This window comes from Atractosteus spatula, chromosome 4 (genome assembly GCF_055471065.1).
Source record: "Atractosteus spatula isolate fAtrSpa1 chromosome 4, fAtrSpa1.hap1, whole genome shotgun sequence".
In the NCBI taxonomy this organism is placed as follows: Eukaryota; Metazoa; Chordata; class Actinopteri; order Semionotiformes; family Lepisosteidae; genus Atractosteus; species Atractosteus spatula.
In genome coordinates this window covers 3,254,474-3,267,894 of record NC_142709.1, presented here as the reverse complement: position 1 = coordinate 3,267,894, position 13,421 = coordinate 3,254,474, and the positions used below count along the sequence as shown (strand labels likewise).

Genomic DNA, 13,421 nt, shown 5'->3' with positions numbered 1-13,421 from the left:
GTTGCGAGATCAGCTCAGCATGGCAGTTCTGGCCACACATTTCTTATTTCAATCCAATTCAAGATTTGAAACCCTTTAAAAATGTCTCCACCTTTAACTTGTCCACATCTTCTCTTGAAGCTAAATGCTTTTGTGGTGTTGTGGTGTGGGAGGGTAGGAATTTTTTTCACTGTTGTCTTCCGAGAATAATGAGCAATTCCAAAGGAGTAACCTGCAATTCCACATGTGAATAAATTAATCCAGACAAATTTGAAACGACAGAAATATGAAAAATAAAATAGAAAATTACACACATCTGCCACAATCGGGTAACTGCAGCACAGTATAACAACACAGTAAGAACAGCACGATAGCATGATTTTCAGGGTTATGTACTTTGTTATTCACAAGCCTAAATGCTGGACATTCTGCAGATACACATCTGCCCTTTTGAGATTCATGTTCTGTCTCTCAAGCAAAAGCTGTGAAGTCCACTTTGACTATTTTTTTTTCCTTCAGGAGAAAATGCATCAGTTCTGATTTCTGTTTTGACTTATAAATGACAGCCCTCGAATTTTACCCATGAAATGAGAAATGTGCTGTGCTTTAAAATTATGCACATGAAGGAAGCTCATACCACATTCTGGAAAAAAAAAACATGTTAGTGTCTTGAATGTATTGGGAAAGGCTTTTGTGTTTTTTTATGAATGGAGCCCATTTGCCATCATTCCCTTAGGTGGTTCACACAGAATATTGCTTTATGACCATTTCAGCATGTGTTGCAGCTGAAACCGAAGATATGCCAGTGTTTCTGCTGATTGAGAAATGCCCAGGAATTTCCACTCCTTGTGTAGTATACAAGTCTATAAATGTCACGGTCAGGTTCCCCTGCTGTCATTCTGATCATCCAAGAAAAGGAACATTATTGTAAAGTGTCTTTCGTGATTTAATAACATGCTTCTCTGGGATAAGGTAAGGGACCTGTTTTATTTATTGCACGATACTTTCCAGAGAAATGACATTTTTAAAATATAAAATATAAAAAAATCTGAGTTTTCTGACATTTGTAGCTGCTTGGTTAGTCTGAGATTTTTTTATTTAATTGAATTACTGACAGTATCCAGTCTTAGAGGCTTCATTGTTGCACTTTCACCTATATTCTGTTCTTTTGTATTTACAGGGTTAAATCACTCAGAATCTATAGTACATATAGATTCTTACTAAATCTCTTTTTTTCCAATTTAACCCGTTTAGATGGTGTTCCAGATTTTAGAGCATATCTGTTTTGAAATCTTATATAATTTCAGGAATTATGGAGGAAAGAAAAATAAGTATATCTGCATTGTTCCATTTTATGTTTCCCTGTTTTCTAGACAAATTTAAGCGCTAGACGTTCTCTCATACATATTTAGGATAAATTTGAAGGCACTATATATGAATGTTATTAAGGACAGCACGTTACAGGAATCACATGAAGTACAATCATCACACATTCTACATGCTTAAACCACACATGCAGCCGTGTATTATATGTAGAGTAGTAAGTTAGGCTTTGGAAACGTCACTCGCAGTATTGAATATAAGCACCAGATTCCTTAAGTGCTAAAGAGGAGTGAAAGAATGTCCTAAAATGAGCCTTAGGTATGTTAGAATTGCTGGTCTGTTGCAGGTCCTAGACATTTTAACCTCTATGCTTAGCTTTGTAATAAATACTGAGATTACTGGTTACACTAACTGTGTAACAAAAACTCAAGGTCTGTAAATCCAGGAGGTACAGAACCTTTGTAACTTACTAAGCTGCAGGTCAAATCATTACAAAGATATTGTGGACATCACACACACACCTTGAGGTGTTTTCAGTAACCTTATGATGCAAAGGGCTTTTGTCATCGGATCTGGAACTTTCCATTCATTTCCTCTATTTCCTGTTCAATGTACGAATCTGTTATTACTGTGTTCCTGGTCAAGCATTGTTGACTACATCTAGCTCATTTTTTCACTGCCTTCTACAAAGACTGTGCATGCAACCATCTCACCTACAGGAACAGCAAAAATGTATCCAAATATGGGGCTGTTTCTTGATGTTTTAAAAAAAAAATCAATGTGCAGCCCTGTTTGTTGAATCAAAAATGCTGAAGCACTTTTCTACAGCTGTCTAATGGGGAAGGCAGTTGTGTATGGAGATTATTGTGTACTGTACTGTGTATCAATTCGGGGGCAGCAGTGTGGAGTAGTGATTAGCGCTCTGCCTGGAGGGTCCTGGGTTCCAGTTACTGGATGGGGCACTACTGTTTTACCTTTGATGTCACTCAGATTGCTCCAGTAAATGCCCTACTTCAAAAATGGCTTTTTCAGTTGACACATTAAGATTATTATAGAGTTAAAGATAGGCTTTGTCCGGAGTGTTTTTAGTTCGGAGACAATGGTCTTCTTCATTAAGAACATGCTTGTGGTGCCTGTTCTGCAAGCAGACCTCTCTGCTTGACCTGTCCTTCTCATCAGTTTAGCAGTTCTGTGTCTGGAAAGACGGCACATCTTAAGGAGCACTAAGATTTTCTTTGAGATTTTCCATTGGTTTCTTAATCAAAATAACCAGTGCCACAAGAGAGAACCACTGTGTGTTTTATCTCGGTTTGTCCTTTCACAATGAAGTCTTTGACAGTTTCCGTTTCCTCTGCAGCCCCACTTGGTCTCTCCTGCTTTGCTTATCGTGTCACTTGTGAGCAGAGCCTCTGCTTTCAGACTCCCTCAGATGCCCACCAAAGGTACGTACCAAGGTCTAAGAACCAAATCCCACAGGTAGTAAAATTAATCACAGCTAAAGGTGTGTTTTACGTAGGTTTGAAGTAAGATAGACAGGAATCTTCATTTCAATTTTTTTAATGCCCGTTGCTGTTTTGCACAAGTTCTCCCCCAAAGGTTCAACAGGCAAAGGCATTTTATGTTTTATTGTCTGAGAGTTTAGGATGTATGCTCAGCTTCAAACAAAAATGAATTTTCTTTGTACTTATAGAGAAAAGAGTGGTTCTAGGAGCCTAGATTCAAGATTCAGTGTTGAATGGCAGTAGTCAAGTACACGTCACATCAAGTATTCTGAACAAAAAAAGCCAGAATACCTGGCTTCTTCTGACTATGTGATTCACATTAAGCATAAGGAAGAGCTGAGGCTTCTGTTACAAGTGTTGAAACCTCCCCACCTGGTGATTGCCAACTGTTTAGGATTGGAAACAGAAGAAAAAAAGCAGTTTTGGGGATTTTTTCCGGGGAAATGAGAGCTTGCTGTTTCCTTGACATCCTGTCTCCACTGCTTCCTTTCCAGAGTGTGTCCAGTTCCCTCCCGAGGACACTCTGTACGCCCTGCAGGGGGAAGCGGTGGTGCTGAAATGCCACTCTCTGGCCAGGTACCTGGGTCACTCTGCGGAACCGGGCTTCACCTTCCAGTGGGTCAACAACTCCGCTGGGCAGGTCATCTCCACGCAAGGAGGCAGGGTGCACACGCAGGGCGAGCTGCTGTGGTTTTTACCTGCTGTGGTCAGAGACTCTGGGAACTACAGCTGCGTTCTCAGGTCAGTCTCCAGCCCCCTCCACGACTGCTGCGTTGTGTCAGGTTTCGTCTGAAACGTCCTGGAAGAAATGAAATCCGATTATTTCAAGCAGTCTTGTAGAACCCCATTCCCAGAAGAGTGCAGTATCAGTAGGTTGTCTTTTCCACCTCTGCTCTTTATGGCCTGATTTAGCTCATCATCATCATTATCTTAATTGGAACAATTTAATACTTTTAAAAGTTCTTCAGCTGTCAAAAGGACTGAAGATGATTACACCATCAAAACGTGCCTACTGGCATGATACCCGTGCATTTTCCACACCGCCCACCTCCCACCACTAACAATGGTGCCAGCGTGTCTTCCCTTCATATCCTATTGTATACTGAATCGATGGACATTAACAAACGTTAGGTTTTAAAAAATGAGAACATCTACTGTATATAGAAACCTTACCATAATAAATCTGCAGTTATTTTCATCTGGGAGTTCCGCCATCTTATTTTTAGTAGGTCCGTGCTGGATTCCCCCCAGTCGAAAGCATTCCCATGGGAAATCGGGTCTTGAGAGGTTTGGATCGACCAGGGATGGGGGCTGACTGTATGGTACCGTCCTGGGGCTGATGTCTCTCATGTCCCTTCCGCAGGAATGCCTCCTACTGCCTCGTCAGCCCTTTCTCTCTGAAGGTCTACGAGAGCAAACACGATAATCTGAATGACCTCTCGTTCACGAACACGGCGGACTCCGGCAGCAACGGAAGAGTGTTTTGCCCCCGTTTAACAGAATACATGAAAAGCGCCAAGACGGAGGAGCTGAAGTGGTACAAGGTAAAAAGTCGTTTTGCATGTCATTTGACTTGGGATTTTTCACGCTCAATCTGAAAGATTACGTACTGTTACTGTGACCATATCGATAACGATTTTACGATGACTATGTTCATCTCTTGAGCGTGCAGCCAGCTTTAATATAATGTATTTTGTACATAAAAATTCGTACAAAATGTATTTACAATGTCTGTATTTTTTTTCAGGAATCCACCCCTATTCCAGCCTCTGAAAACAAAACGCGTTACAAGAAGACTGGGACATCTCTCCTCATTCGAGATGTGAAATCTGGCGATGAAGGATATTACACATGCGAGCTAAATTTTCCATTTAACAACACACACTATAAAGTGTCAAGGGTAATTAAACTGCAGATTACAGGTATTTATAAAAAGCATTGAAATGTTTACCTTATAGCAACCATAAATAGGGTTCTGTTTTCTTGTTAATACAAAAATTCTTCCTGACAGTGGGATAAAAGCCTTTTGTTAATTTACTTAATTAAAATTTTTTATGAAATTACAAATTCTTTCCTGAGTCCCTTGCATAATTTCAGTGAGTTGATATTGAAGTACTTAATTAACATCAAATGTCTCAAATTTTCCTTAAATAACTGAAGATTTTTTGGTTGTCTCACTGAAGTCTGTCTTGGACAGCCTAAGTTAGCACACAGTTTCGCAGGTACAGCCTAAAGGGGTTCTGTTCACTCCATTCTTTTCAGTTCCTTAATATTGTAAACCGTGTGATTTTAATATCTGCCCAAGTGGGAACTAAAACCCCCAAGAGAGACAAGTATTGGCGATGAGTAAGACAAGAGTTGAACCGTTTAAGAGCAGTTTCAGACACTCCAGACACTGAGAGTAAAATGTGATTAACAGTGTCAAAGGAAGCACTGAGGTCTAGGAGATCAAGAACCAGAGTCAGCTGCCATCAGAAGATCATTAGTAACTTTAACAGGGGCAGTTTCTGTGCTGTGAAATCGCCTGAGACTAAATTGGACAGGTTCGAAGAGGATAGCTAAAGCAATGAGAAGGGACATTTTGGCTGCCTTGGTGGGAGACTAGTTTAGCTTACTCTATATGGGTCTGGAAAAACAAATGTTTCCTGAATAACCGAGCATTTAAAAGGACTTTTTTGTTGTTGATTTTCTGTAATGATGCCAGCGGGAAATTGATGGTAAACGTTTTTTTTTTTAAAGCCCGGCCAGTGAAACCACACATAACTAATCCTCTGAACAACACAGTTGAGACCTCTTTAGGTAAGTAAAGCCAAAAAATACTGAGGGCCCAATGTATTCCTGAAGAAGTATGTTTACATTGGATTGGACACAATGTTGCCAGTAAACTTGAAAATGAAAATGAAATTACTGAAGCAGGAGTAGCTTCATCTCTCCCTGTCTGCATTACACAGGAGTTTCTAGAATTGTAGCTTTACTTGTAACCTCTCTTTCTCATGGCCTTCTGAGTGGAGTCAAGTTGCCTTTTGACTACTCATTTTCTCATACAGGGCTCTGGTCTCTTAGGAATGTGGTCTTTCTAATCTAGTCTTAAGTGTTGATTTCATACTGCTTCCAAAAGGAAGAGGAGCCATTAGATGTTGTAACAATTCAAAATTATTTGCAGACCAAAAATAGCAGAGGTGTCAAACAGTCATATTAAAACACAACATTGATGTCTGGTGTGAAGTGTGGGTTTTCTTGGTTTTAAACTGAATATTTTATACATGTGAATAGTATAGCACTCCTTCAAAAAGTATTTTTTTATATTTTTATAATTTATATGAGCGTTGATGATGTACGCTCAGCTTCAAACAAAAACAAAAATGTATCGTCTTTTAGATAGAATAGCAGTTCTGAGAGCCTAGATACAAGATTCAGTGTTGAATGGCAGGAGTTCTCGCATTATGTACAGTATTTTTTAACAAAGAAAAGCCACCCGATAAGTTCTCTTCTGAGACCTTTGTTTCCAAACTTAGTGATGGCTGATGTTATAGCCCTCTCAAGTTCTTTTTTGCAAATATCTTAATGCTTTTAAACTTTTACATATGCATATTACCATCTTGCCCACTTGCTCTGAACATAGTATTAAAATTAATGTGAGAGAAGCCTTCTAATTGTATTGACCATCATTGCAACAAATTTAAATTTGTAGTAGATGTAGTATGTCTTTTTAACAGTATATGGAATTTAATAACTGCACTAACTTTAATAATACGCACTTTAGAAACTCTTAATAACTTTGGACAGAATGTTATCGCTTATTTGTAACCAGTCACTAATGCATTTTAACGCATTTGCTATTGCAGGATCCACACTACTAGTACCCTGTAAAGTGTTTATGGGATTCCAGACCACCCAACAACCTTACATTATATGGTTGGCAAATAACTCATACGTATTCATGGATTTTCCTGATATGAGAGTGACAGAAGGCCCGGAATAGTAAGTTATTTTCAGTGCGCTGTGACCATGCATATTCCCGATAGGCACAAGTATCTCAGTATGTTTCATTTCTGGTTCCACGTGCATTGGAAAAATATAGCTCCCTGAGTGCACAAAAGGAAGGCAGTAGAACTGTGATGTCTTCATCTGTTAAATTGTAGGAGAAATCACTGCGATCAAATGTGTTCCCCCCATATCTGCTTTTCACCCATTCCTGACGGTGGGAGATAGTGTGGTTAGGGAGAGTGAAATCCAGTTAGCTTACACAGGGATCACACAGCCTTTCAACCAAACTGGTCCTGGGTCATAGCCGAGACTGCAAAGAAGTATTGCATGTCAGCGAGTAACACATCGCTTGCCTGTTTAATCGATCCATGGCCTTTAGAAACACAGCTTGCTAGACAAGGTTTTCTTCAGTAAAATTCCCTTTTACAGTATGTGCCAAACGTGAACTGAAAATTCTGAAGAAGAGGTACCTGAAATGTCTGCCTTCACTTTGCATAATTTACATCATCCTCTTCTTGTGCAAAGGATGTTTTAGAGTGATGTGTGAAATTACATTTAAATTACAAGTAATAGTGTGTTTTTTCTCCCAAATTATTGTTATTGTTACAATATGAGAGGGTGATTTACAGTTTAGTTAATTATCCTGAATAAAGTCTTTATAAATCTTACCACCTAAAGTCAAGGAATACTGAGTATTATGTGGCAGTTGTGTCCATTATTCTCTGACACAGCTTGATAAAATAGATTAATAATCAGGTCCACACTTAGACAAGTATTTGTTAACAACAAATAACACAGGTATATAATCACAGAACACTGCACAACATACACCAGTTACTCTATACACAGATATTCACAGATCAGTGAGCGCCAGGAGCCTATTTTCTATAGACAAAGAAAACCATAAATTCTGTTCTATGTTCTAAATACATAAAACACCTTAACAGGCCAAAGAGAGAACACACAGGTCCTAATAAACAAATTGGATCCTCATTAGGACTAAACAGCCCTCTCTAGAAAGGAGCTCACAAATGAATGGGACTCCCTGTTCTCCTGTAGACCCCAAGGCAGGACTCAAAGATGTGAGATGTTGTTAGATTGTGGATTCCACAATAAAGGAATCAGATTTCAAGGAGCCACCTTCTCAAGGCACAAATGTCCAATGAAGAAGAGGATGATGGTTATGATAATGGTCCTTCTTCACCTCCCTGTTCTGTCTTCCTGTCTCCTGTCTGCTCCTCTCTTAACTGTTATGCCTGGGCCTGTATTTATGCTATAGTACATTCCTAATGGCCCGGTCACTGTTCGGTGTTTTACTCTTTAACACGGCGATCTTAATGATTTACAGTTGAGTTAATTAGCCTGAGTAAAGTATTAGGACTCCTTTTAATCATCAGTATCGTCATCCATGTTCCCTTGCTTGCTGACCCCAGGACAGCTACGCCAATACAGCCAAACAGGAACAAGTAAAGGTTTATTCCAGGCTGAAAAGAGAAGGAAAAAAAAACACAGCGTATCAGCTGTGGAGACTTCTTTGGCTTCTTCACACCCTCTTTCCAGCAGGGAATAAGCCTTTACTTGTTCCTTTGCAGCCTACGCATGCTGACGCAGCTCCCTACTGGAACTCCTTCTGCCAAACAGTACCCATTGCTCCAAACCTTCTGAGTAAGGCACTCAAGCAGGGAAGCTCAAGTTCTAATCTGTCTGAAACAATATGATCAGTTACATTTCTGAGTGTGCTGCCATCACGAGAGTGACGATGAAATATATGGTGAAGTTTTTGCTTTTTCCTCAATCCACAAAATCTGCACGGTTACAATTACATACTCATGCCTATTCAGGCTATGAGTCGTTGGGAAAAGTTACGCTAACCTAAGGTCATGTTTTTCTTTACAGTGTGGTCACTGAGCCAGAGGGCAATTATGCTGGGCTAGACCTAATCATTTCTCAAGTACGCAAAGAGGATGTCAGTACGGAATTCAAATGCATTGCCAGAAACGGTCTGGGATCACATGAGTCGACTGTGAAGATAAAGTTGATAGGTATGCCAGTCTGGACAGAAAAAGCCATTGATTATGATTATCCCCAGATAGGGGCAGCCAGTGTTTGTGTGAAGTTAGCCTGAACAAGTGGGGAATCTAGCCCTCATCACTCACTGCCGAGCCTTGAGGAACTTAAAATGGGTTAGCAGGGTCTTCATTGATTCAGGGTGGATCTGTAAATGTTGCTTTCTGTGGTGCGGAAATATATATCAATAGCCAAGGTAATACAAATATTGAGGAGGATAACTCCAATATCATAGTATGGATCAGGCTGTCTTGATCAAGTTTAACTGCACCTAAATATAATTCAGAAAATTCTTTCAAGAACTTTATAATTATGATGTCAATTATAATTTAAAAAAGGTTCCATGTTAGTGCAAAGTTATTAACCTGTATGTGATACGAGATGTCAGGCAGTCATGTTACATATTTACTAATAAATCAATCTTGAAATTATATTACTTCCTTATTTAGTCTTTAGATATATAAAACAAACATTGCTGCCTGTGACAAATCCAATACCTTCTTCTAAAGAGGCTCTCCAATTTGAATAATGACAGCTTCACCTTTTCTACATAGTGAATATGAAGTGATCAGGCTGATGACTGGTACTGTATACTGTGAACACTAACTTCAGTATCTTGTGTTGGTGACAGATGAAATTCCTGCTCCAACGATCATCTATCCAGTCAATGTCATCTTTGTGAGCAGGCTTGGTAAGTAGTTACTATTACAAACTGTTATACGTTATTATTATACTGTGTGTTATACTATCTATTACAATTGTTAGGATTACCCTCATATTATTTGCAATTGTATCTGTCAATTTTAAGTACAGTGCAGTTACGAAGAAGGTTGCACAGCTGAAACATTGCGTTTCTTCTCTTTTCAGCATGGAATAAACCTTTACTTGTTCCTTTGCAGCCTACGCATGCTGACGCAACCTTAGGTCAAAATATCACATAAAAATACTTCTGCTTTCAAATGCTCTTGTGACCAACTTTTAAGCACACATCTTCTACTTTAAAAATTAATGTTTCACTTTTTTTTTCCTGTTTGTCTAAAACTGTCTTGGTTCAGTCTGGAGCAAGAATAGAGACAGTGCTTTACAATAAGTCAGTCTACTCTTGAGCAAGAGCTCTGGGCTGTAAAACGATCATTACTATGCTTTTTAACTCTTGTCCATTTATACTGTTCCTGGTTTCTATCCTTACTTAAGGGTACTTATCCTTGAACTTACCCTGACTTACTTAAATCCAAGTCTTCGTACAAGACTGTGTATGGGGTACAGTAATCATAGAATTTCATGAGATGCAAAAATTGACATTAGCTGGAAATGTAAGAGTCATGCAGCGTGCAGAAGCAGAGGCAGACATCTTTGTTAGCCCATCTTCTCCGGAGGTCTGCTGTACAGTATGTTTGCAGTGCTCCCCGGTTAATCGCTGCTGAAACGTGTTTTCTAGTGACGTGAACGGTCTAATTTTGAATCGCTACAGCACCGTGATCATAACAGTAACTTGTAAATGCCAACACACCATAAAAGTGGGAAATCCAAATTGCGTAGATTTTGGTACAGTATCTGTAAGGTTTTGGGGAACATACTGTAAACCTTCCATACATTGGGGGGGTGCCTGTATTGTATTACTGCCCTGGTGTCTCTATGTTGATTCACTTCTTAATGTTGCTGTTAATTTTGCTCATTGAAGGCTCCGGTCTGATAATCCCCTGTCGAGTGAATACAGGCCACCAGCTGGAAAACGCCACCGAAGTCACGTGGCTTATGAATGGCCGGGAGATCGAAGACTCTTTCATGAGTGGTCGAGTCACGCAGGAGGATAAGAGGTAATCTTGAGAAACTTAAATTTCTTCATTGAACATCGCAGTCCCGTTAGAGTCCCGTTCACTTCATTTTTATTTAAAAAACAGTGTATGTGGAGAATTGTGTTAAAAGCCGTTATGACCAGCAATAAGGTAGATGTGGATACGACTCGGATATGAGTCTGAGTCTCTGCTGGGCCTCTGCTGGGCAAATATCAGCTTATGAATTAAATATTCATTATCACAAATACACTTAAATATGCTTGAAGGGCATCATTAGCATGCACGGTGGCTCTGTGGCTCAGGATCTGCGCCTGTGGCTGGAAGGTTGCCGGTTCGTATCCCGCGGCCGGCAGAGGAATCCTACTCCACTGGGCCCCTGAGCAAGGCCCTTAACCCCAACTGCTCCAGGGGTGCTATATAAAGGGCCGACCCTGTGCTCTGACCCCAAGCTTCTCTCCCTGTCTGTGTGTCTCATGGAGAGCAAGCTGGGGTATGTGAAAAGACACATTCCTAATACAAAACATTGTATATGGCCAATAAAGTGATCTTATCTTATCTATATTCTTCATCATTCCCCTGTGTTCCCATAAACCTCAATTTCTTACGTGCAACACACTCTGAAAATCTATCTTTCTTCAATTTAACTACAAGCAAAACACAGCACCACTACTGCCACACCAAGCAACATGTGTGGAGTTGTTTTACTGGCTGCAACTCAGAAATCGCTGAGCATGCTTAACGAAATGGAGCAGAGATCTAAACATTGTGTAACGGTCATGTTAATTTGCCTTCCTTCTTTTTGCAGAGTGTACAGTAAAAATGGAACTATCTATTCTGAGATCATTCTCATCTTCTCTGAGGTGCGCGAGGAGGATACCAGAGCAGAAATTAAGTGTGTTGCACAGAACAGCAAAGGATACCATGAAGTTATTGTTCAGGTTAATTTAGAAGGTAAGTCAAAATCTGTAACACTTGCCTTTTGTCTAGTGCATCGAGTTGTAACCATGCTTTAGCATTCCTGAATTCATATTACTCAAATGCCCCCATGAACAAAATTTAACAAAGAAAAACTACACTACGTCTTATATGACCCTCTTTTTCTAATTTTCAGTGATGTACTCTGCTAGATCTGTGAATTTCAACATCTTTCGTGTTTTTTTTCATCCTTTTTCCATTATTTACTATTTTCCAGATTCAAAGTTGACGTGGCTTATAGTGGGATTGACCGGGACAGCCACCTTCCTCTCTGTTGTCTGCATATTCCTCTACCATCTGTTCAAGCCCCGTTCCAAAAAGGATTATTTCTTAGCGAAATCTTAAGAGGTGTTCGCCTCCAGCAAGCACGGGAGCCTCTAAATGTATTTATATCCCAGATGAGCCGTCACTAAAAATTGATTTAGTATAAACATCCTTGACGTACATTCAGTGTTTTGTTATACAAATGAGTAATAAAACTAAAGGTCTGTATGTATAAACAGAGCATCTGTCAAATGCATGATGCTTACATTTACTGTATTTGTACCCCAGCAGTCATTATTGTTGACTCTTCCTTTATCTTTGATAGTCTGAGGGAGGTGCTTCCTGTAGTCATTTATTCGATTCTTAAATGCCGCATGGGGAAAACATTCCTCTTTCGCAGAACCTCCTCAGCTCCCCAGAGTGTGCAGCCTGTATCTGAGCTTTCCACAGATTACTGTACCAATCAAGAACTCCCACTCTTAACCATCTGGTCTTTGAACCTGGTGTCCTTCGTATTGTTATCCTTTTGCAAAATCTGTTTGCAACCAAGCCCGAGCAGTCTGACCGAATGCTACAGTATTTGGCTGAAATATCACAACATACTTTAGAGTATCAGTCTCGTCACAAAAAGGGTGGCATTCTCTGCTTTAACATGAGCTTTGCTTTCCTGCGCTTCTGGTGAGGTCTAGGGAGGATCAGAAACTCTCGTTTGTGTCACCTATCCACATCATTTTCAAGTTCTCGCCTTCTGCAGGTGCCCAGATTCACCTGAATGGTCATCGTGGAGACACTACACTATGTCCTGATGAGGCCAGTTTGATTTTTGACGCTGCCAGATTGTTGTCTCGTGTTTGCCTTTTAGACCAATTTTCTGACGCACATTTGGGTAGCAGCAATCCCACCATCCTTGAATGTCTTGGGCTCCACAGTTGAAACTGTTTGAAAACTCATGGGCATTTTCATAGTTGTCACTAGAGCTCTGGAGAACAAAGCGTTTTTTTCCTCATATCTTTGGACAATTCTCTGACTCTCCACATCTTCAAGTGGTAAAGGCAGTTTTTAGTTTTTACTTCTCTGTTCAGCTGCTTTAATACACTTGCAGTGAAGGTGACCTGCTGAAGATTCAAGATATGGAAACTTAGTGAAACTACCAGATTAACAACTGACTATTACCTTTAGTATTGAATTGACAGAGTATTTTTCAGCATATGTATATTTGAAATGATATGTAATTACATATATTGAGTCCTTCGAGAGCGAGAGTGTGCTCACGTGTGGGATCACAGTGAAGTGGTTCGGCAGCAGCTCGTTGTCTGACCGGAAGGCGTCGCAGGGGGTGATCTGGTCAGCCCAGTCCATCACTGGGGTACAGCTCCCCTCTACTGTGGACATTTTTACAACTCGCAGTCTCTTGCAATACTTCGCTGGAAGTAGTGCTGCTGTTCAGTGTTTATGTTTTTGGTGATTCCTTTAATCTCTTTGTATGGAGCGCACATGCAAATAAGCATTTAATTGCACTGGTGCATAT

At 40.0% G+C, this 13,421-nt stretch overlaps 1 protein-coding gene across 1 annotated transcript; it reads left to right on the top strand.

The window, feature by feature from the left end:
• Positions 1–1,241: 1,241 nt before the first annotated feature.
• On the top strand, positions 1,242–13,421 carry LOC148835639 (interleukin-1 receptor type 2-like). Its single transcript, XM_088912530.1, has 11 exons — positions 1,242–2,744; positions 3,299–3,545; positions 4,168–4,348; positions 4,552–4,726; positions 5,544–5,603; positions 6,650–6,785; positions 8,688–8,833; positions 9,490–9,549; positions 10,540–10,675; positions 11,460–11,605; positions 11,847–13,421. The coding sequence occupies exons 1-11, from the start codon at positions 2,732–2,734 to the stop codon at positions 11,972–11,974; spliced, it is 1,428 nt and encodes a 475-aa protein (XP_088768656.1). The 5' UTR covers positions 1,242–2,731; the 3' UTR covers positions 11,975–13,421.